The 25,922-nt window shown below is 32.5% G+C and overlaps 1 protein-coding gene across 10 annotated transcripts in view; it reads right to left on the bottom strand.

Moving 5' to 3' along the window:
- The window catches only part of LOC133197713 (F-actin-uncapping protein LRRC16A-like), a 51,106-nt gene extending 25,612 nt beyond the window's left edge, over positions 1-25,494 (bottom strand). For all 10 annotated transcript variants that reach the window (XM_061333890.1, XM_061333885.1, XM_061333883.1 and 7 more), the window contains exons 1-14: positions 25,250-25,494; positions 18,657-18,754; positions 12,379-12,429; positions 11,091-11,150; positions 9,895-10,025; positions 9,421-9,589; positions 7,490-7,563; positions 5,997-6,072; positions 4,736-4,824; positions 3,646-3,740; positions 3,060-3,250; positions 1,098-1,175; positions 748-935; positions 201-352 (exon numbers count right to left, since the gene is read on the bottom strand). In XM_061333890.1, coding sequence (XP_061189874.1) covers positions 201-352; positions 748-935; positions 1,098-1,175; positions 3,060-3,250; positions 3,646-3,740; positions 4,736-4,824; positions 5,997-6,072; positions 7,490-7,563; positions 9,421-9,589; positions 9,895-10,025; positions 11,091-11,150; positions 12,379-12,429; positions 18,657-18,754; positions 25,250-25,424 — 1,627 coding nt within the window. In that variant the 5' untranslated portion in view covers positions 25,425-25,494. The remainder of the gene's footprint in view (positions 1-200; positions 353-747; positions 936-1,097; positions 1,176-3,059; positions 3,251-3,645; positions 3,741-4,735; positions 4,825-5,996; positions 6,073-7,489; positions 7,564-9,420; positions 9,590-9,894; positions 10,026-11,090; positions 11,151-12,378; positions 12,430-18,656; positions 18,755-25,249) is intronic.
- Positions 25,495-25,922: the final 428 nt, after the last annotated feature.

Raw genomic sequence — 25,922 nt, forward strand, 5'->3', positions numbered from 1 at the left:
ATCATTACTAACATAGACACTTTTATATTATTACTAATATAGACACTTACTATCATTACTAATATAGACACTTTCTATTATTACTAATATAGACATTTACAATTATTACTTATATAGACACTTACTATTATTGCTAATATAGACACTGACTATTATTACTAATACAGACACTTACTATTATTACTAATATAGACACTTACTATTATTACTAATATCAAGACTGGTGATACTGCTGATATTTCCAATACAACTCCCTAAAACCTGTCCACCTTGTGACTGAAGGTCATTGTTGCTGAGGTCAAGGTGAAGGTCTTTGATGTGCATATTACATGCTATTCCTAGAAGCATCTCTCTGAAGGAATTGATAAAGAAACATTTTTAACTGGGACATTGAATTTCAGTACTTACATGTACTCTTCATCATTGCTCAAATGTATACAAAATAAAATGCCTCAGGGGGGATAGTTTTAATAAGGCTTCCATAACTGCTACTCTAATGCATAAACATGTTTCAATGTCAGAGTGAAAGGTAAAATTTCCTTAACTTCCTCCATTACTCACAAAACTTCAAGGAAATAAATGTTTTTCTAACCAAATTTAATGATTTATCACGTTAAATTAGGAGAAATTATTCATTCAAATGTAAAATTTGATCATTATTACATTTGTGAAACAAAATTTTCAATTGTCACTAAGTTTTAAAATATATTCCAAATTTTTGCACAGTAAAATTCCACAATGTCATACTTAAGAGCCTCTGGAGGTAATCTACATCCTGACAAGTCAAGGCACTCCAGGCCATAAACACTGGAGAAAAATGTCTTCCACGTCCCCTGTACAATCACATCTTTGGTTTTCTTGTGAGTAAACACATTCCTGGCAACTTTTAAATGAGTTAAAGAAGCACAACTTCCTCTTAATAAGGCAGCACACAGCTAAAGAAGAAATGCAAATACTAGGCTAATTTTTTTTAAAAACTTGACTACTATACCAAAATATCATAAGACTGTTATATCAACTGGAAAAGCAATCTTTTTTAAAGAAGAATTAAATAATTCTGATTCAAGTTCAAAAGATAAGAAAACATGTGGCCTTACCAGTTCTAAAGCACAGTCTGTTCCTGAGAGATCTAGAAATGTGATGTTGTTTCCTTGGGCCAGGAAATTGTATAGACACTGAAAAATTCCAGCTTATTACAAACTCAAACACATACTGTAAACATACTTAAATTGTATAGACACTGAAAAATTCCAGCTTATAACAAACTCAAACACATACTGTAAACATACTTAAATTGTATAGACACTGAAAAATTCCAGCTTATTACAAACTCAAACACATACTGTAAACATACTTAAATTGTATAGACACTGAAAAATTCCAGCTTATTACAAACTCAAACACATACTGTAAACATACTTAAATTGTATAGACACTGAAAAATTCCAGCTTATTACAAACTCAAACACATACTGTAAACATACTTAAATTGTATAGACACTGAAAAATTCCAGCTTATTACAAACTCAAACTCATACTGTAAACATACTTAAATTAGCCCACTCTAACTTTACCTCAATCTTGTTTGAGCAGTCATAATTCTTGCATAATAATATTTATTAGATTGAATCGTGCATTAGCGTGCATATGTATTAATGGACAACATAAAGCGTGAAAGGCACTAAAATATGATTACCACTAAAATAAGTACAGTTAAACTTCGAAATCTCTAACACGGATATCTTGAATACCCTGGATATGTCGAAGTAAGGCCACGGTCCCGACGAAATTTGTTTTATAAATGATTAAAATAAACCCCTCTATGTCGAACACGGTAATGTTGAATACCCCGGTTATCTCGAAGTAAAATTGTGTACTCATTCATTAAAATCACATGCGTTATCTCGAAGTCAGGATAATTTTCTGCTCCGATGAGGAAGTCCGTTAGGTAAACTGAATGCTCTATTGATAACACCCACCTGTCTGTCACGCTCGGGTTACCTGTGTTCCTGTGATCAACAGATAATAGCGCAATAATTATACGAAGTGTATGTATGGCCTACCTCGATCGTAATTATGCAAGCAAAAGTTTGTGTGTATTAGTCTAATGCATACGCGTGGATGACACGTTCATTGTTTTGTGGCTTGAGTACGTTTATCTTGATAATCGCTATTTAATACTATGTGAAATATGTGCACATACATAGTTTATGCATATGAAAGTGAAAATTATAACCATCGAAGTAAAACAAAATTCTGTAAATTAATGCAGTTATAATTTATTTTCCCTACATGAGCGTGCAGAAAAATACAATCGTCCGTACACACTATCATGTGAGCATGTGTCGCAGTGAAAACTTGTGCTGTAGTGCCCTGTGATTCAGTGTTGTTCTGTTGTTAGACAAAAATGCGTGATTCTTCTTTTGCATTCGATTTTATTATGATAAAATAATTTCTTTTAACTGATTTTACATGTATGAACATGTTTTTCCAATCAAAGAAGATGTATATTTCATTTTCGTTATTCTGACAGCGACCGGTTTTTAAATTTACAATGCATAGACGATATCCGGTTATGTATACATGGGAAACGATGCTAGCGGTTGACTTTCCACGTCGGATTATACTTCTGTGCATATTATACAAAGTTTTTATTTTGTGAATTATAAAGAGGATGTAAAATTTTTTGATTGCTAAATACATGTACACGTATATTAAAGAAATCTTATACAGAATTTCAAACAAGAAGGATTTTTACATGTTTTTACTATTAAGTACATGTTCACTGCACTAAGTTTATTTGAAGTTCATTTAAATTATAACCCTCGATATGTCGAACCCCCGGATATCTCGAAGTTCATCAACGGTCCTGTCAACTTTGAGATAACGAAGTTTAACTGTACATTTACAGTAAACAATAATCCATAAGCTATAATTTAACAATTACTGGTATAATATCTTCAAATTATTAAAAGCTATTGTCATCTTAAAGAGATCTGCACCTCATCAACTTGCATAATTTTCACGTCAACTTTAACTTAATCCTATGAATGACCTACTTGTAAGTCTTCTCCCTTGCTGGGGTTTTCCGAAATGTTGAGGGAGTGAAGTGATTGGATAATGGTTGGACTCTGTGATAGACTCTCGCAGACTTTATTAAGCCCCTTCCCTAGGACCTTTGTGTTTGAGATGTCGAGGTGCACTAGTCCCCGAGACAGATTTTTTAGTGATCCAATAAAATGTACCAAAGCTGGAAAAAAAAAATGTTCCCTGCTTCACTAGAACAAAAAGACAAAGAAGGGCAAAGTATGGAAGGATTCAGAATCTTTCCTTAATTATCTAAAGAAACTCAGATAACAGTACTAGATGGAATAGCATGTGTGGCAGTGCCACAAAATTTATTCATTGTATTTTCAACCTTTGGAAAAACAATGTAGCACGTTGTAGCAAATTCTAAGAGTGACAAATTCATACTTGACTTCTAAGTATGACTTTCAACATATAACTGACTTAAAATATTCACATAAACCTTAAAAATTCACATTAAAATAGTCACTATTTTCATACAATAGACAAGTTGTGATTAGCTGACCTAAAAAAAATACTGATCACTAGAAGACACAAAGTAAGAACAGCACGACTAACCTTTATCTTCTAGAGAGTTCTTGGACAGATCAATTCTCTGTAGCTGGGATGAAGTGTTAGATAAAATGGCTGTTGCTAACTTCTGTACAAAATCTCTGTAAAATATCTGCATAGATCAGCATACAAAACAGGAGACTAATTTATATCAAATGGTTTTTATCTGAAATTTAAATATTTGAATATTCTTTTCACTTATTAGCCTATTCTCTACAATACTTTGCATGGAGTCTATAAGACAAACTTTTGGAAAAATAGAGAATAAAATGTTAAACATTATGTTTGGCAATTCAAGTGACCCTGGACTTAATCAAATAAAGGAACTTCTCATAAAAGCAATATCTAATTTAAAACTACAAGCATGACCTTATACAATAAACTTATTGATTATGATGCTAGAAAAGAATTTTATACAAAGTTTGCTACTCCATGTGACCTTGACCTTATCCAGATAAAACAGTTCAGAATCTTGACACACCATTTGGTCATACAAACATGTATGAAGGCAATCTTTGGTGATGTTTCAACTGCTACATACTCTTTTTGTTAAGTATGCTGTAAGCAACTAGCAAAACCTCTTTACACATTGGCAGTACCTGTTACATTTATCTATCACAATGGCACTTGCTTGGGATCGATTCCCTGGTCTCAAGCAACATTCTGTTCAGTATAATTTTCTAGAATTCCTTCCTTAAAGGATTAATGCCTAAACTAAAATATTTTTACCAGTCACTTTTAGTGGGTATCTCAGAGAGAGATAAGCACAGGAAGAGGGGGCATTAATTGCTTAACTGTCTCGAAAATTTTCAATCTCACAATGTTTAGCTGTGACTTCTCAAATCTGCTCAGCTATGATGTCACAGACTCACAGTCTACAACACTAAGTAACAAAAAGACATGTGCAAAAGGAAAACTACAGAACATTTAATAAACAGAAAATTCAGTGCTTTATAGTTGGATGTGGAATTTTATTCACCCAAGAGACAATTTTTTAAAAAAATATTTTCTCTCATGTTTTGCACTTGTAAAAATATAAGCTAAATAAATCCTGTTCCACTCCTGAAATAAATATCCTCCATTAACAGTTACCTACACCGTGATTCCTGTGCTACTGAGGTCCAGTTCTTCTATTGTGTTGTTTCGCTTCATCACTTTCAGAATCTCACTCTGGGCATCTGAAGTCTGCAATATACACCAGACAGGGTTTTCAATATCTACACAATATACACCAGACTGGGTATTCAATATCTACACAATATACACCAGACAGGGCATTCAATATCTACACAATATACACCAGACAGGCAGGGTAATCAATATCTACACAATATACACCAGACTGGGTATTCAATATTTACACAATATAAACCAGACAGGGTATTCAATATCAACACAATATAAACCAGACAGGCAGGGAAATCAATATCTACACAATATACACCAGACAGGGTATTCAATATCTACACAATATAAACCAGACAGGGTATTCAATATCTACACAATATAAACCAGACAGGGTATTCCATATTTACACAATATACACCAGATAGGTATTCAATATCTATACAATATCCACCAGACAGGGTATTCAATATCTATGCAATAGACACCAGAAACTGTATTCAATATCTACACAATATACACCAGACAGGGTATTCAATACCTATACAATATTCACCAGACAGGGTATTCAATATCTATGCAACAGACACCAAAAAGTGTATTCAATATCTACACAATATACACCTGACAGGGTATTCAATATCTACAAGATATACACCAGACAGGGTATTCAATATCTAGACAATATACACCAGACATGGTATTCAATATCTACACATTATACACCAGACAGGGTATTCAATATCTAGACAATATACACCAGACAGGGTGTTCAATATCTAGACAATATACACCAGACAGGGTATTCAATATCTACACAATAAACATTAGACAGGGTATTCAATATCTCCACATTAAATATTGTAAATGTACATAAATTAGGGCACTCAAAATTTAACTGATTAGTGCAATCATAAATTAGTGCACTAGTTTTAACAACGATGTGTTAGTTTTAATCATATATTAACTTGTACATAAATTAGTGGACAAGAAGCAGTACAAAAGGCACTAAATTACATGTATGATTATCACAAAAATAATTACTTTTACAGTATACCCTACTTTACCAATAACTGATTTCAAATTATCAGTAATGACACCTCTATGTTAAAGCTGATTTATGAGGGTACCATCAAACTGCTAATGATGAATTCTCTATATAGCTTTTCATTGGATGGATGAAATAAGGAAATGGCTATGTTTTCAAGACAATCCTTATAGAGAAGACTTACAAGTTTGATTTTACTGGCCGTTAATTTTGTGAACCACGTGTTGTTTTCTAAAGCACCAATTATGGGAACTAGATCCCTAAAAAATAAATGCAGACATTAAGATGCTGAGTCTCACAGGAAATTCATTTTTAAAGAAAATCAATGATAAATCAACAGATCTAAAATTAAAATAGCATTTTACTCTCTCTTTGACATTTTTTATTCATAAAATACAGATGGCTATCAGTCAGCGTATGGTTTTCCATAAATACTGTAGATTCCTTATTTTTCGCGACTACTTTTTATCCCGAATTGACTCTTTAACGTCAAATCGCGAGAACAATAATTCACAAGTGAATGGTTGATAAAGTGATTTTACATTGATTTCAGCACCATAGAAATAAAAGCGAGTAATTTTATTTCGCGAGTGGTGCTTCTCGCATAATTATGCGATAATTAATTCCTCACATATATTTAGGAATCTACAGTATTCAGGATTCATTTCAAACGTACATCTATCTGTACATGACGTGAAGGATTTACTTAAGATATGTGTACAAAATTAGATCTGTATACCACTTACTTTAGATCTGCGTATGACTTACGTTAGATCTGTGTACGACTTACTTTAGATCTTGTATGACTTACTTTAGATCTGTGTATGACTTACTTTAGATCTGTGTACAAAATTAGATCTGTGTATAACTTGCTTTAGATCTTGTATGACTTTCTTTAGATCTGTGTACAACTTACTTTAGATCTTTGTATGACTTACTTTATATCTGTGTATGACTTATTTTAGATCTGCATATGACTTACTTTAGATCTACATATGATTTACTTTAGATCTGTGTACAAAATTAGATCTGTGTACAACTTACTTTAGATCTTGTATGACTTACTTTAGATCTGTGTACAACTTACTTTAGACCTGTGTATGACTTACTTTAGATCTTGTATGACTTACTTTAGATCTGTGTATGACTTACTTTAGATCTGTGTATGACTTACTTTAGATCTGTGTACAACTTACTTGAGATCTGTCTATGACTTACTTTAGATCTGTGTTTGACTTACTTTAGATCTGTGTAAAACTTACTTTAGATCTGTGTATGACTTACTTTAGATCTTGTATGACTTACTTTAGATCTGTGTACAACTTACTTTAGATCTGTGTATGACTTACTTTAGATCTGTGTTTGACTTACTTTAGACCTGTGTATGACTTAATTTAGATCTTACTTTAGATCTGTGTATGACTTACTTTAGATCTGTGTATAACTTCAGATATGTGTATGACTAACTTTAGATCTGTGACTTACTTTAGATCTGTGTATGACTTACTTTTGATCTGTGTATGACTTACTTTAGATCTGTGTATGATTTACTTAATATCTGTGTATAACTTTAGATCTGTGTTTGACTTACTCTAGATCTATGACTCACTTTAGATCTGTCTATGACTTACTTTAGATCCATGAGTGACTTACATGTACTTTAGATCTGTGACTTACTTTAGACTTAAATGGTCAAAGTCTTGCAGATTTAGCTCCCTTGAATCCTGTGATAAATATATTGTATCTACATCCTGAAAAACAAAAACTTCTGATCATAAAATGATTTTCTGAAATACAGATTTGCCTTCTTATTCTAGACCGGTCAAATCTATATGTTATAATCATTTTCTTCTTGTTCTTGTCTCTTTTTAAATGCTTAGTACAGATTCCTAATAAAGAGAGTTAATGACATAATATTATAATAAATTCCAATATATGACCAACATCATCCCACCTTAGGGTCTGATCCCTAAAATATTCCTGGGGAAATGAATTTTACAATTTTTTGTTGAGGGCTATAGCTGCTTATTATAATAATGCAGACAGTTTGCCTGCTAGTTTGCCTGCTGAGTAAAGAAAGTTTTATAATACACTAATATGGATTTTCAATAATTATATGTCATCATCTCAGTCCAACCCTGGAGCATGAATCTTTAATCAAGGGGTCAAGAATTTACTCATTGCTTATTATGATCATGCCAACAGTTTGACCTCTAAATGACTAAAAGTGAAGGTTTTTGAAGATAGCATTAATTTTTATGCTTCTACAACCATCAGGCTCCCAGGAAGTAACCTTCAATATTATCATTTATAAAATTCTCCAGACAAAAGAGACACAAATTTGTGACATTCAAGATTCATGTTACTGCCCATCACTTCAAAATAGGGGAAAATTTAAAGCAACTTCCTCTTAATTATAAAATTAATATATAAAAGAGAAGTTCATATCATTTTCAGTAAAGCATCACTTATTATTTTGCGAGTTTTTTTTTTAAACTCATATTTGAAATGTTTTAAATTGGTTTTTGGATAACAAGTTTTTGTGAAAGTTTAACAAAATCATTTACAAATTAAATTCAACCTCTTTTCCAACACTTCAAAAAATCTTTTGCTTTCAAGTTTCTTTCATTAAAGTACTTCCTTTTACATTTCAAAAATACACAAGACCTACAGTACTTAGTGACATATAATTAACTTAAAGAGGTTTATCTTGTATACACCACTCAACAGAATATAACCATACTTGTCTCAAGGTCACATATCAAGTTATATAACAATTACGTGAAGCTTTCCTCAGACAAATGTACGACTAACTTATAAAATAATTGTGACATTTCAGTCCTTTTTTAATCCACTTCCTTAACGTTTGATAAGTAAATGTCTGCAAATTGTCATAGGTTGAGAAATAAAACATAAAACAAATTGTACAGGCTGAAGAAAAAGGCTAACACCAGATGAAACCACAATCCTGTCATTAAACCTTAAGGGACAGCATCAAATTTAAAAAAGTCCAGCCTTCTCAAAGGATTGAATGTGAATTACTACTGTAATATTAATACTCTAGTGCAAATATACATGTTACAAATTCTTTGTAGGTATGCTAATCATATGGGTTTTTTAAACATTTATTATAGGTAATCCCCATCTGCTATAATCATCACCATCATCTTCTTTAGTTAGTTTCTTTTCTTTTAATATCGTGATGTTGCTGCTATCAATTTTGAATTTCTTCTTATGTGTATTATTCTTTACTTGTATGCCCTGAGGGGCCCCAAACTGGTATCAATAAATCTTATCTTCTCTAGTGTGTGATGAAATGTAAAATTGGAGATGCACAATGCCAATATTTAATAGAGAGATTTTGTGAACGTTTCATTAAATTGCATTCCTTGGTGTTAGAGGAGTTGTGTGTAAGGGATGACTACTCCCAAGTGTAATGGATGCCCCCCCCCCCCCTCACTATACACCCCCCTCTTTTTTCAAGTAGGGTAATACATGTAAATAGCTTCATGAATTAAGTTACATGTTTTTATTAATTGGATGTTGACTTAGAGTGGTTGGTGCTTGTTGATTTGCAGTACAGTAAAGGGGGCACCTGCTCTACCTACCCATGCCACCTCCTCTCTGTATGCTGTGTTATGGTAGTCACACATACACGCATACATAATGGAGTACCCCCCACATGGCCCCTGCTCTTTCTTTTCTATTTCCTTCATTAAGTCCTGCATTGGTCGTAGGCGATCTGATGGCTGAACATCAATTTTCTTGATGAATCTCCTAAAGACATAGAAAGGGAATTATGTTAATTAAATATGAAACAAATGGAAACTGAAGGTCCAAGAAATATATCGTTATCCATGCCTCATTTCTATCTCATTCAGTGTGTCAACTAATAGTAAGCTGCCTAATTTCAATATATATGATGTGGTCATTGATTACCAATATCTTACAGCTATGAATTAGGAAACCTCTGAAATAAGGGTTCCTATTGACATTAAGACTGTATTCATGTACACATCATTATTCTATTGTATTAATCAGTTTTCCAGTGCTCCACCAGTTAGGGTAGAACCTTTACTTACTCGATTGGAAAAACTGGGAATATGTTTTTCAAAGACCTGCCAATGTGTGTAATCATGAGATCAAAGTCATCAGAATCTGCGTCCAGCGTAACCAGAGAGATAGGCTTGCCATCTGTTACACTGATTGTCAGCTGTCAAATAGAACACAGTTATGTTTGAATGACCTCCACAGAATCATTGATGAAGGTTAACCCCTAAATAATTCCACTGAGCCTATAAAATTATTCATAATTGAAGGTCATGATCATCCATAAAATGGCTTTCCTTTTTAAGGTCACTTTTGCTGCTGAAATCTTTCGATTTTCTCACAAAGACATCTTTTTTTTTTTTTTTTGTTTTTTTTTTACTTTTACCTATCTGGACTATCTAGCTCTATTGATTCTCATTTATTTTTTAGGGGAAAAAAGGTACTCAAAATTCATTAAAAAGTCACATTAACTGTAAACCCAGAGAGTGATTTTCTTTCTTCCATTAATTCAAGAAGATGTACATCTCCACTGATCCTCTGCAACTGATCTCCCTCCCTAAAATACTTTGATCTGATACTATACCCAAACCTGTAACTGGTCTCCCTCCCTAAAATACTTTTATCTGATACTATACCCAAACCTTGAACCATGAGTCTGACAGTAGGCAACTGTAATTTGCTTTAAAATTTGCTAATAATAAAATGCATGAAGGCACAGTGCTGCACTTGTCATAATTCAAACACAAATTATTCCTGTGACTTTAGGAGCATGAGAACTATGAGCATACAGCTGACCTAAATCTTAACAGTAGTTATGTGTAACACTCATTAACTACATTATTTTCTGATCTGGTGAATTGACTGCATTTAATGAGCTGTCATTTTTAACAACTCTATCATTTTATCATGCTGCAACACTACTACATTGTATCTCCTGCAGCTAAATCAAAATGAAATGAGATTACTAAATAATTTTAAATAATTCAGAATTAAATGACATTCAATTTAGCATTTTGACTTCAATTTATACTGCATAGTATACTAGATCTGAATGTAATGGAATATTACTTTCTCATAAAAGATATCTGTTTCATACTATAGTATAAATTTTAAATTACCATTCATATTTATGTGATTGTCTTCACGAACTACAAAATTATTATACTAACTTAAATTTTTCATGAGAATATTCTCAACTACAATCATTCATCAAATGTTTCTTATTTACCTGATTCTTCTTTTTGCTTTCCAATCCTTGAATGTCTAAAAAGTTGAAATCTTGATCCACCTAGAAAATGAAAAAAATTATTTTTTTCTCAGAAATACTAAAATAAAAAAAATAGAACCTCTAAAATGTTATAATCTGTCAGTGACAGGCATGAGCACCTGTATTTAAGAGACAACTGCCTTCATAGGACACATATTGTTAACACATTCTTGAATACATAATACACATACTGTTTACACATTCTGAATACTCAGAAAACCTATTGTTAAATCCTCCACTCTTCTCTTTTATCCTTTTGATACTTGCTTGATGTTATCTACATACACTATACACTACATACAATTGAACATACTAGAATTTGAAAGTCAGGCAGATGAATCTATTTATCTATTTTAAACCATTTGTAAGAATCTTTATACTGTAAAAGGCCTTTTTTTGCTGGGGGAGTGGGGCACGAGTTTTGCTCGGTCTTTATGTAGATTAATCTTAAACATGTACAATGTAATCTATAATGGTCCCTATACTGTAAATAGAATATTTTGCTTCATTTGGACAATTTTGCCTCATCTCTCCTCTATAGAGCTAATCTGACAAAGAACACAGCTCTTGAGTAACAAGAATGTCTCAAAATTCAGCACAAGACAAAACAATTTGTTAATGCACTAATGACAAAAATAACACAAGGTCAAAATTTCCTGGTCCACAACAATTGATACCAAGTATTTGTTTAATTTGTCAATTTGGGATAAAATTTATGCAAAGACATACACAATCTAGAAAGTCTGATAGCGTGATACATTTTTACCTCTCTCTACGAATCAGCTTCCAGTGAAGGAGGAAATTCTGAAGATTATTTTACCTGATGGGGAACATCCCTCCCCTTAAGAAACCAAAGATTAAAACATAAAACAATTCTTTATCTCAATTTGTGTAATGAATCTTAAGTTTATCTTCAAGGGATCCCACTTCCTGATGAAATAAATGACCTTTAAGGAAATCCTAATTACAACCTCTACCCTAAATCATGGAATAAAATGAAAATTGTCCCAAAAAATAAATAAAACACTATCCCAGAGTATTTCCTAGTAGTTTTTACTGACTAGTAACAAGGGAATTTGGTAGGTTTGACAACGTGATCTCTGTACATGTACACTGTTACTATCTGCCTTAAATATGTGAATCTTGTATACAGACTCCCTGTGAATTAACACACTGTGGTATTTATCCCTGACAAAAATGAAACCAAATTATTTGTTTAATGCCTGAAAGACGGACATGACAGTCATACCTTGGTAGGTGTCTTCACAATAAATAGAAACAATCTGCATCCCGTCAGACCCTGCAACAGATATAAGAACACTTTTACAACAATAAAATAATGATAATCAGTAAATGCATTAGCATCTGAAAGTGAAAATTGGTACAGAGGCACCTGTTCTAAAATTTCCTGAGCATGCATTCAAAGTTCCAATGATGTCATTTTAAGATTGTGAATCATTGACAAATGACATTTGGTCAAAGCTATGACTTGTTTATTGGTTCTTTCATACTTTCACTACACACAGAATGTGACATACAGTTAGGATGATCCCTTCATTTTACTTCTAAACAGAGAACAAATTCATTTTCTATTTCAAGTTCTAATGCAAATATGGTACAATAAAAATACATTTCATTAATTTAAACAGTGCAATAATGGTAATATAAATTACTTAACTATATAATTATTAGGGGTGGCAATCGAATACAGAATTGCCAATCGGTTAACCGCAGGATGTTCCGACCGATTAATCGGTAAATAGTATCAAAAATTCTTGATATATTTTATTATTGTAAGCTCTACTAATAGACAGACTATAAAGATGTTACATGTAGTAATATTATGTTTATCAGAACACCATAGATATATTTTATTTCAATTTTAAAGCAAAAGGAAAAAAAAAATTTAAAAACCCATGAAACAAGCCTGAAGAATCAGATACATTAAAAAAACCAGAAGAGATTTCACACAAGTAAGTCTGAATTATCGCTTAATTTACAATGATTATTTAATAATATAATTTGATAGGTAACTGCAAAGGATAGAAGGGGGTAAGGTACACATCATAATCAGTTCACAGAATTCGATAAAAATTCATCATTAAAGAAACACCGCTGGGTAGCAACATGGTGTTCAAACAGCAATTAATATCTAGAAAGCTGATTAACTACTCCCACGATGTCAATTAGAAGAGCCTTAATTCTCTCTGGATCAGCCTAAGAAAAAGATAGATGAAAATGCTAACATTTCATATATTTTCATTTATATTTTTTAACTGAATTTTCAGGATATTGTGTTCAAATTTACACACATATGAATTTTTTCCGTCTAACCAGTTATAGATTTTCTAACCGATTACCATAGTTCCCACCGAGTAACCGGTTAACCGATTACAAATTGACATCCCTAACTATTACATATTTCTAAATATATCCTACATACAGGACATAGTGTACATAAGAGGACTAACTCATTAATTCCCATGCTGTAATATTACAGAGCCTTAAGGTTCATTGTAATGAAAACTACTGTTGAATGTTGACTATACCTAGCATACAGAGAAAAATATTCATTCTATACTGTATATATTTACAATACAGTTGAACTTTGGTATCTCAAACACTGATATATATTTAAAATACCATGCGGTATGTCAAAGTGAGTAAGAAGTCCCAACCACTGATATCTCAAATCCTCATATATCTCAAAGGTTTTTTCATCCCCACTGAGTTTGAGAAAATGAGGTTTGACTGTATATATATGTTTTTTCAAAAACAACCATACCAGTAAAACCTGAGATTATACTTTCACAACCAAATTACATACATGTACTTCTTGTATGACCTCTGAACTATCATTTGGCTACCACTGTGTATTTAAAAAGCTCTGGCAATTATGTCTCTGTAAGATTTAGAGAAAGATCAGAGGAAGGAGGCAATGGAAACCACTCTGCGTCTAAGACTCAATAATCTTTGTAAACAATTTTTTTTTAATCTTTTATCACATTCCTTGACCTTTGCCTTTTTGACCCTCAAATGCATTTGCATGCTTTTTCTGTCATCTACCACTCCTGTAGCAACACTGAGAGTAAAACATCAATTTGTACTCTGCTTATTATGGACACAACACTTTTACAAACTTTCAGTGAATTTGCATTGTCCTTAGACCTTTTGACCTTCAAATAAGAGGTATGTTCCTCCAGGCAAATACCCTCTCTATAGCAAGACTGAGACTAAATAGCCAAATTGTACACTTCAAAATGAGTCTATAGCATTAAATGATATGAAGGTACCTACATGAACTTGACCACTGACCTTCAAATATGTAACCTTGTAGCCTTGTTCAACTGTCCACAGTCCTGTTAGGAACATACAAAGACACACATGCACATATGGGTCAGAAGTTATACCTTCTTGAAATTTTGTTGCAAATTAAGAGACAGTAAACTGAAGGCTAGCTCCTTTGTCAGTGAATAAGAATAAAAAAAAAACTATGACACCCAAATTCCTCCCTATCATAGTAACTGTAGGGATAAACATGCCACCTATAGGCTATTACATACAAAATCAATATATTATAATTTTTTTGAATTTGTTATACTATCATAAATGTTGTTCTAAATACAAATATAATTTAATAGATTTATAACATAATCCAATCATAAGTCACCACTGCATTTTTCATGGCCACTTGTAAATCTGAACTATTCCCAACCCATTATACTAACAAAGCTACAACTATACAAACTGTACATGTAAGTCAAGTAGGAAGTAAAATTCCCTATTAAAATACATTAACATTTTCTTCCTTAAAAGATACAGCTTTAAAATGAATACTGCTTATGGTAAAATAAAGCATTTTATATGAAATAAATAAGGAAATAAATTCCTAATGCACATTTTTAAGGGGGATTGTGAAATAAATCACAAATAGTAAGAACTTTGTACACTATCAATTCATAATATAATGAGTGTACCTGAAACACTGTGAAATGTATATGACATATCAGGTATTAGTAGTAGTAAAACCAAGTACTTAACAGAAGTCATGGAAGGATTGAACCTTTATTACACCTAAATTAAACAGAGAAGTAAATTCATATCTTAATATGCTCTCGCTGAACACTAATTTCTACAAAACACTAGTATATTACAGACTTTAAATCACTTAAAATAATAATTTCATACTAATAGGCTTGACCTTAATTTTTTCTGAACTTGTACCAAGTTTTATAAACATCAAACTAAGATTGTTGGAGATGTAGCATTTTGAATGAATTTCTCACTTTATTCTATTTAAAGTAACCTTGGAAATTAAAAACCCAAACACAGAGCAATTTGTACCTTCTACTTGTGTACCACTTTACATTTAATTTGAAATTGGACAAAGAGGGTATGAGGAGTATGATTTTGACAAGAAGAGGCCCATTGACCACAATGCTCACCTGAATTACTTTAGCCCTGCTGTTCTTCAGAAGATTTTAAAAGATTTTTATATTCCCATGAAAAATAAAAACTCCATATTATGCCCTATCCTAACTCTAAGAGTTTTTTTAGTCCACACACCATGGGGATGCTTTAATATCAATATGACTAACATGGGCCATGCAGTTATTGAGAAGAACATTCTTTTCCTGCAGACATGCTTTGTGTAAACTTTGAACCTGATTTAAGCTAACTCTAACCTGGGGTTCACAATTTGAAAAGAAAAAAAATTATAAATCCACACAAGCTGTTTAGAATCTACACTACCTCAGAAAGCTTTCACATAAGTTTCTTTTTTTTTCCTGGTTCAGTGGTTCTTGAGAAGATTTTTAAAGATTTTTCTTACATATTTCAATGTAAAACTTTGATCCCTAATTGTGGCACCTCCTTAACCACCCCCAACCCCCACACCAGGGGTCAATAATCTGATCTTCTTGAATCTACATTATATCTGGAAGCTTTCACATAATTTTCCATCTCTTCTAGTCCAGTGCTTCTTGAGAAGAAGATTTTTAAAAATTTCTGCTATATATTTCAATGTAAAACTATAATCCCCTATTGTGGCCCCACCTTAACCCCGGGGTCATGAATTGAACAATCTAGAATCTTCATTATGTCTGGGAGCTTTCAAATAAGTTTCCACCTTTTCTATTCTGGTGGTTCTTCTTAAGATTTTTTAATGACTATCTTAATTTTGCCCTTTCTTGATTATCCCCCCCCCCCTGGAAGGGGCTTGGCCCTTTATTTACTGGTAAACAATTTAGAATTCTATTTACCTAAGGATGCTTTGTGCCAACTTTGAATAAGCAGAAAGCAGAAAATTGGCCCATGGTTCTATACTAATCAAAAACTGAAAAGTTTACACACGGATGGAGGGACACACAGACAGATGGACAAACGCCAGTCAAAGGGTGATCAGAAAAGCTCACTTGAGATTTAAGCTCAGAAGAGCTAAAAATTACTCATCAAACTAATATCAGTAATCAATCCAACACTGTTCATCAAAATCAAAAACTGATATATAGAGTTGTGTACCCTTCTGTAGTCTACTAGTGTTTAACTAAGTTAAATTTGAAATCTTACCAAAATTGGAGGAATAGTGTTTGAAAAAAAAAAAAAATCAAAGAAATGTCTTTTTTGTAATCATGGCAACACTGTCCAAAAACACAGATGTATACATGTGTACTAATTTTTTTTTTTACTAAAATTGGACAAAAACTTAAGAAAATAAAAAAATAAAATTTGAAAATACAAATATCAGTTTCTTTACCATCACTCTGGCTTATGGTATCTTATCTTTGACCAGTAGAGAGATCTGTTAAATGTGGCAGAAAGGCTGTTTACCGTGTATCCATTATAAAACAGACTCTACTTCAAAGACTTTAACATCAATATATGAGCTGAATATATGCACAATAATCACGATTTATACTCAGTTTACAGAGGTTATTGTGTACATAATTGATACAGGTAAATAAGAAGTCAGTGAACACAGGGGGGGGGGGGGGGAAGGGGGGGGCAGCTCGGATAGTTCTGAATTACAATTTGTCACAACAGTAATTTGGATGCAACATGACTTAAAACTACTTCTTTTTTACTCTGTCTCTGTGTATATATTTTGAAGGATGTAATGTGAGTGAAAATCTGAATGATGCAGTAAACTAGGGTGTTCCAAGCAATGCATGTGTCACCTGCTTTATTAAATTATTAAAGATGTAGAAAAATCTACGAGTGGTCAGATATTTATTTGCTGCTAGCATTATACTTCATGCATTTGCCTTTCAAAGAAAAATAAACATTCATGGACTGTAAGACAGTGAAAGAATAACATTTATCATATTAAATCTGGCAATCAAACAGAAATATGATTCCTCAACTCTCAAAGTTAACATGAATACTGAAATTGATATAATTAGAAATAATTATTATTTTATGCATATGTGTTAAATCCAACAATCCTCCAGATTTGTGAGTAGAAGGAGATTTCAGTCTGTCTCTACTGCAATTGTCAGTCTACAATGATCAATCTTTGAATATACAGATCCCAATGTATTTTCACAGTATTTAAACTTCAGGTTATGAGGTAATTATTATATGTAATATAGTTTTAAAGTACAGTCTCAAAGTTCATAAATATGTGATATGTGCTATTTATTAACCCTGCCTCTCAAAAATTTAAAAGACATAAGTCAAATTAACTGTCCCTGTACTTTTGCAAAGTAGGACAAAGGTCAAGGTCAAGTTGATTGTAATGCTGTTTTGTATTAGGTCAAGTTCAAAGACAGACAACAGATAAAGTGATCCCTAAGAGTTGCTCTGCTCTGCATGCGACACCGAAAGTGGGATTTTTCATAAAGTTTTGTAAATCTAAAAATTTGAATTTATGATTATGCATGAAGGTAGATCAGAACTGATAGCAACCAAGCTGAAAATGTCACACAGAATGTTGGTTTGTTCCCAATTACAGTACAAGGCACATGGCGAATTTTTAGTGTCTAACAGGCGCAGCACTTGACTGTATTTAATGAGCTAGTAATTTACCAATAGAAGAGTGTACTTAGTCAGGATCAGCAGACATCAAACCAACATCAATTAATGCACCACAAAATATTTATCTGGCTTTTATTTACTCTTGATATATTCTGAGAAAAATATATCAAATTAAAGCAACAACAATTCAAAAGAAAATAAGTGGATTCAAAGTTGTGCTTCTTGAACTTTGTAAGATGACAATTAATCTACATTTATTACAAAAAGACTTTGTACTAAAATCATTTGAAACAATGCCTAGAGTAATTTTTTTCTCTTTCTTTTCCTTGTAAGATTAAGATTTTCCAACCTTTGAAAGATCCAACACAACTGAAGATAATGTAAATGAGTGGAAATAAAGAAGACAAATTGCTTTATTGTTCTAGAAATGAATCCATAATCTGAAGTGATGAGATTTAATCCTAGGTTCACCAAATTGGGCAAGACACTCCAAAGCCAGAGTAGACTTTTTTCAATAATGAATTCTTAAAATCTATATACATTTGTACTTACAATGATCTTTTTCTCAAATTTATCAGGCCTAACTTCATGTTTCACCATAAACTTCTGATACAGGGTGACATTCTTGCCCAGAACTTCTCGGATACTGTCTGAAAAACACACAGAAAAAATCATAATCCAGATAATAATATGCTGTAACTTCGAGACAATGTCAATTTTAAAACCTTTACTATCATACAACAGCACATCAGGTAAATGACTATATCTGTCCATTTTAGATTATAAAATAGTCTTACAATAAAAAAATTTACAGATCAAATTACTCTTATTGTAGGAAATATGCTGTGTAGGGGTGCATGCATTCAGATTAAAACCAAAACAGGAAGATTAGAGTCGTAATAAGATACATATACACCTGCCCATGTATATTTTTAAACAAGTATTTCCAATTCTTGTTCAAATCAGTCTAAAAATTTGAAAATGCCTATATCTTGTGTGTAGAATGGGGAAATCTCCATGAAAGACATTTTTAGTGGTGAAGAAAAGGCCTCCATGATAATTGCCAAACTTAGATTTTTCCTTTAATAGGTTCCAATGTAAAATGTTGACATCTCCTCCCTCCTTGCAGCCCCTTTCGAAAAAGCCTATACGATTTCAAAAATTTTCAGAGGATTAGGAAGAGCTTAAAGAGATGACTTTTGGGGCCAAAAAGTATGTTCTTATAACAAGATCAATAAAAACTTAAAAATAAAAAAATTATCAATAAGCTATAAATATATATAAGGTACCGGTAATTTTTTTAAATTAATTTATTTATAAATTCTTTTTCACAAGTATTTTGGAATCTTTAGAAACACTGGAAGAACAGTTTTTCAAGGAAATCAAGAATTTTTTTTTTCCAGGTAAAATTGAAAAAACAAAACATCAGTAGTAAATTTGATTTTAATCCATGATTGCTGATTATTTCATGTTTGACAATCAATATTTCCTACAAAATAATAATTGAATAATTTTATCAACATTTCAATTTCCTTATGAAATGTTTCATAGTTCCTCTGGCTAGTTAACTTCACTGTGCATGCATAAGTTGGGCCAACCGACAAATAATTCTAAATTTTACAGTCAGTATATAATATGTGCATGTATTCTAATCTAAAACACTACAATTTCTTTTTTGTGTAATTCAAATCAGCTTTCGGAGACTGTCTGGCCAACAAGTTACCCAACAGATCTACCTAAATATATACAGACATGAATGCCATACCATAATACTCCCTGTCTTAAGACGGGCAAATAATAATAAATACATGCACCAGTACTTAAGAAGAGAGTATTCAAAAAACATTAACCTGATCCTTTATCAGTAAAATTGTTAGACACATGCAGCATCAAGATCTATTGTAATCTATGCAATTTGGGTCAACAGTAGGCTTATATAATCAATTGGGAATAAACTTTTCTTGCTTTGGATGTTCCATAAAACCTTATTACGGTATACAGAATGGTCAGGTATATGTGTATACGCTTTTGGATCAGGTTCCTTCCAATGCACCCAAAAATCCAGCAGTGTCATCAATCCCAATTTTTTTTAGAGCAAGGGGCTATAAGAAATTCTACATTAACAAGTCTTGTACAAGTGTTGCATTTTGCGATGCATACTCCCAGTCATGTTCCAGATTCTACTGCATGTGATCTTTTTTTCAGTTATTAAACTTAATTTCCTACAAAGTTTTAGGAGTGCATTTACTTCCACTCAAAAGCACTTTCAGTTTCATTACTGGACAAAGTTGTATGGGAACATGCCAATATTACTTATGATGCAAACTTTTTTTTACATGGTTTGGCTGCTTGGCATGTCCTCTTTTTTACAGCATGAATAAGAAAATTAAAAATATTACAACAGTTTAATCCTTAACTTGGCTTAAGTTGATAAAAGTTTTACAATGACCACCCTTGCACTGATAATTTTAACCAATGATAGATACTTAATGCTTTGGATGCTGCAGCAGCTTGGACATGGACAATTTTGAAATTACTATAAATTCTAAATCCTTGTATACCAGTATACCGACCAAATGTGCACATTTACATCTTGGGATGCATATCACAGCTGTCAAGCTGATGCTTCAGATGCTGCATGAGACCTATATTTTCCAGATGAGTGATCAGGTTAAAATTTCTATAATTACTCCATTCCCAATTGATCTTAAGTTTAGCAATGACCAAACTTGCAAAGCTTGGCTGCAATAGGAATACAGGGGCGTCGACAAGTATTTCACATTGGGGAGGCGAACTGGTTGAAAAGGGGGGGGGGGGGTCCTAACTACATGTAACTTTTTGTGACATAAACAAAATAATTAAAATTTCTGCCAAAATCTTGATATTTTCTCCTTTAAGTCAATAGCTTTGAGGTTTATCCTGGTTAAAAAAGAACATTTAAATATATGCAACAATAATTGCAACCCAAACAAAAACAATGCTTTTTGTGTTTTAAGTTACATAAACTATACATAAAACATAACTGGGTCATTTTTAAATAGCTAGGAGATTGTTTAAGGTAGTCCGATTCTCAGGTTCCGAAAATCAGCTTTTCAGTAATTGAAAATTCTCACAAAAATGTCTTGGATGTCACAGAATAACGTGTATTTACCCATGGTATTTCTTCAAAGTTCATCACTAAAGTTAATCATATATTATATAGGGAAAATTATCAGATCTCAAATATGTTTTCAGTAAATGTGAATAAAAGCACCAGCTATGGATTTTCTACTTGAAAACTGACCAACAAATACATTTTTGGACTCAAAATTATAGGTATCTAGGCATTTGGAGAAAATTGCACGATTTGCACACTTATACAGTATTTTAATTCTTCTATTTACTTCAATTGTTATAAAATACATAGTGTAAAAAGTTTTTGTTAGCATAGCAAGACATCCCAGATCACTCTAATTTCATATCATGTTAATAATCACCGGGATCTAATGCTACATTGAAGGAAATTTGATTTCTCTCAAAAAGAATTTATTTTTATACTTTGGGGTACAAATGTCAACTTTTTATAATATCATTTCTATGACTTCAAAGAACCTTAAATCATGTTGAAATGCATAAAATGAAAATTGTTGCAAGAAAATATTTCATCAATTTCAAGCTTCATTTTGAGACTTTTTTAATTAAATAATTGATTTAAGAGTTATCATTCCTAGCTGAGGATCGGATATGCTTAATTTTTTTTTTTTTTTTTTTTTTTCAAAACGGAATAGAAAGAACTTTGAAGGGTTTATGACGAGGTAAAGATTAAAATATGTGTAATTTTCTATTATTGAATAATATTTATTGTTACTTGCTGAGAGAATGCATAATTATTAAATTTAAAATGAACAGGGGGATTAATCCTCATAGTAATACCTCCATTTTTGAAAAGCAGATATACGTATGACATTATAAAAAAAATCAACTGAAGTTGTTTAAATAGTAGTACTAATTTTACCCAGTATTTTGCTTTAATTAAATAGCTTACAACTTTGATTCATCAAAGATTTGCTAACACTGATCGACCGCTTGGTTAGACAATGAACAGGCCTGTTATACGCGAGGGAAGGTGTCAGGAAGGGGTGGGTCGCCTCCAGTTTTTCGCCCACTTTCTCCACTTCTTTTCTGAGATTAGTCTATTTACTTGATTATATAAAAATTCATTCATTTAGATGCTGTTTGCCCCCCCCCCCCCTTTTATACACACTTTTTGTTGCTGTTAGGTTGAACTCGTACAAATTCCAGCATTTGAAAAGAAAAAATTAGAGAACCCCCACCCCGCTCTCAAAATATAGACTTTCCAAAAACGTTGCTAGCTGTGGGCCTGAAAGAATTCGTAGTAAACTTGCAAGTAGCGATAGATACCATGCTTATTGTGTACACATGCCAGGTACAGGTATATACGTGCATCCCAATTTGCGTCTTTGTAAACAAACAATAGCTTTCACACTTTGCCGCTCCATTGACCACGATTGCCGTTATTCTTGCCGCTCCACTGACCACAGATATCGCCGCTCCACTGACCACAGATATCGCAATTACAAATTTTGTTATTCTGTATTTCTCATTTAAAATTCATTTTTCTGAATTTTTTTGTTTTGTTTTTTTTTGCAAAATTATTGGGGCGGCGACCGCCGCCCCTTTGCCGATGCCCCTGGAATACAAAATAAGCATTCATGACTTGGATGCTGAATATGATTTTTGTTTTATGTACAGAAGTTTCTGAGCACACTGTTTTTATTAATTATTAGTACTTGTTATTCAAACAAAGACCTTTAGTCTTACATTATCTGAATTTGAATCTGTTCTTCGACATTGCCAAAGTGGTTCTAAAAAGGGAAGTTGTTTAAATTAAATAATCCAAAGGTCAAACAGTACAATTCAGGTATACCAAGTCATTCCTGACACTAACTTCTAATCAATACTGGACTGGTACACCCCCACCCCCATCCCCCAATCCCCCTTGCGACAAGGATTATTAGACAAGCTAAAACCTGTATTTGCATCATGTCACTACTATGTGACAGTATGTATACAATGATGCTTCCATCTTATTTTGTCAAAAAAAAGATACCAAACCTTGAAATAACCATTTTTTTTAAATATTGTGGAAATACTTGCAGGAATATTGTGGTAAAAACAATGGAAGTTACAACCGTGCATGCAACTGTCCTTTTTTAGTTTTTTTTTGCAAACATGCCCAATTTCAAATATGTCAGTCTCATCATTTTATCTTTATCAATATGCATGCAGTGCACTTGCCAAAGTGCATGGTAATAAATCTATTAACTAGGAATGACTACAGCCAGAAAAAAATTCTTACACTGAACAAGGTCAGCCTTGGTTAGTCTTACTTAGATCTAACAGCAGTTGAAGAGCCAGAAAAACAAAAAAACATAACACTGTTAGTCTTGGTTTATAGTCTTACGTCTAACAGCAGTTGAAGAGCCAAATAAAAAAAAAGAACAAAAAAACACTGAACAAGGTCAGCCTTGGTTATTCTTTCTTAGGTCTAACAGCAGTTGAAGAGCCAGAAAAACAAAAAAAAAAACATAACACTGAACAAGGTCAGCCTTGGTTTATCTAATAGTAGTCAGTGTTTGAAATAACCATGTGCCCGACCACCCAAGACCCACAAATTTTGTAGCGGGCAAACAAATTTGCATGTATTGTTGCCCAGCCAGAAGTGTTAAAATTTTCGACGATTAAAATTCATATATTTGATAAATCTCTTTCATATCAACTAATAGTTTTGGTAGCAAAGTATGCCAAGCTAAGAGGAAGAATTCATCAGTCTATAGATTCTAGTTCGAAGTTATGGTGACCTGGTTCCAGTCACATAATTGTTAAAAACAAATTTTTAAAAGACAATCATTTTCTCGGGCTAGTAGATCCTTTGCATGGCTGACAACTTTTACTAGGCTAAGCAGTCAGCCCTGCACGTCTGGCTAATGTTGAGTGAGTTTCAAACAATGGAGTCGTAGTTGAAGAGCCCCCCAAAAACATCTAACACTAAACATTTTCAACCTTGGTTGTTTTACTTAGGAGGTCTAACAGCAGAAAAACATCAGTCTTAAAAAAATGGGTCAGCCTTTGCCAATCGTAAGACATACAAAAGTTGAAAAGCCAGAAAAACAACATGATAAACAAAAATTATTCTGGATATTTTAAAATTGTAAAGAATTAGATATATTAAACTCTCTTGGTAGATTTCTACAAAAGGCATTGCCATAAGTTAAATTTCAGGCATTTGAACTGTATCATGATGAGTTATATAAAAGTAATACTTATATGTATGTATGTACTTTCATATGTGTGTGATATAAGTATGTATGCATATATAGATAATGTATATATATATAAACAAATACTTTTGCTCAGAACTTATAAATGAATATAAATTATCTGGTTTATTCCCCCTTTTTATATCTGTTTTTCCTTTCAATCATCATGATCATGCAACTCTTTCTCTCTCATGTATATGTATATCGTATTACATGATATGTTTATATATGAGTTTTTACAATGTACTTTCTTTTTGCCCCTTGAGGGCCCTTAATTGGTCAATGAAACTTACTGAATTGAATTATAACACTGAACAAGGTCAGTCTTGGTTATCTTTTCTGCAGTGCCCTTTAAATGATTTATCTGCCACAGACAAAGACAATGAAACTTTCTTTGATAAATCAGCAAATAAGATAACCATCACGAGAAGGAAACAAATTGCAATCCTGTTTGATCCATACTTCCATATAAGTTGGATAAGGAAGAACATTATTTGAATAAATTGATGCATTCACAACATTTATTCCCATATGTATGTGGGTTTTGTTTTTTATTTTATCTTATTTATTTATTTATTTTTTTTTTTTTTTTTTTTGGTGTGCAAGTTAGGTCCTAGCTGCATCACATTTTCTATTCAATTAATGCATTTAGACAAAGATAAAACCTAAAAAAAAAAAATATCACAATTACATTCTTTTTCACACACAATTGAGAATTCTCAATTTAACCACATTTATTTAGTATCAATCACAATAATCTTTTTCACCTAATGGTAATCAAGAGATATGGCTAACAATTCCTTTATATATCTGAACATGGAATACCTGAAAATGCATCCAAGCTCAACATTGATGGAGAAACAGATTTCAATGGTTTTGGTTCCAATTTTTTATCTAAACTTTCAATAGTTATTGTAGACACACGTGGTGCTTGTCCTGCAGATTCTACTTGCATCGATCTCCTTTTTCTGGGTGGAGCAACAGGCATTGTAGTCTCCATTTCAGACAACAGTTCTTTTTTCTGCTAACAACCCATCATTAAGTTTTAACACATATATATTCCCCCATTATAATATGTCTCCGACTTTAACTATTAACATCCTTCTTTCATCCAACATGTAATAATATAATAATATATAAGCATTTTCCTGGTGAAACCCCTCAATGGACCACTTACACAACATTGTTTGCCAATGGGCTTAAAATATATTACTCATAAACAAAAGACATTAAGTGTGCTTTTTTTAAAACTGGTACGAGTTTGTTAATGATATTCCATAGATCTTTCTGTTTCGGAAGCTACAGAAAGATACTTTTCCGGTTGCAAAAACCACAGTTAGTCACAACAAAACAATCTTCACTTGTCAGCTGTTTCCCCTCCTGAGATGGAAGGCCAATGTTTACATTTAAAATCGACTGCTTTGTACTTGAGAGCAAATTGGCTTACCTTTTATTTCTTGAGGAATTTTAGAGCTCGATGTCATTTTAAACAGAACAT

Source organism: Saccostrea echinata, unplaced genomic scaffold (genome assembly GCF_033153115.1).
Source record: "Saccostrea echinata isolate AGI-Se365-2 ecotype Australia unplaced genomic scaffold, CSIRO_AGI_Sech_v1 ptg000030l, whole genome shotgun sequence".
Classification (NCBI taxonomy): domain Eukaryota; kingdom Metazoa; phylum Mollusca; class Bivalvia; order Ostreida; family Ostreidae; genus Saccostrea; species Saccostrea echinata.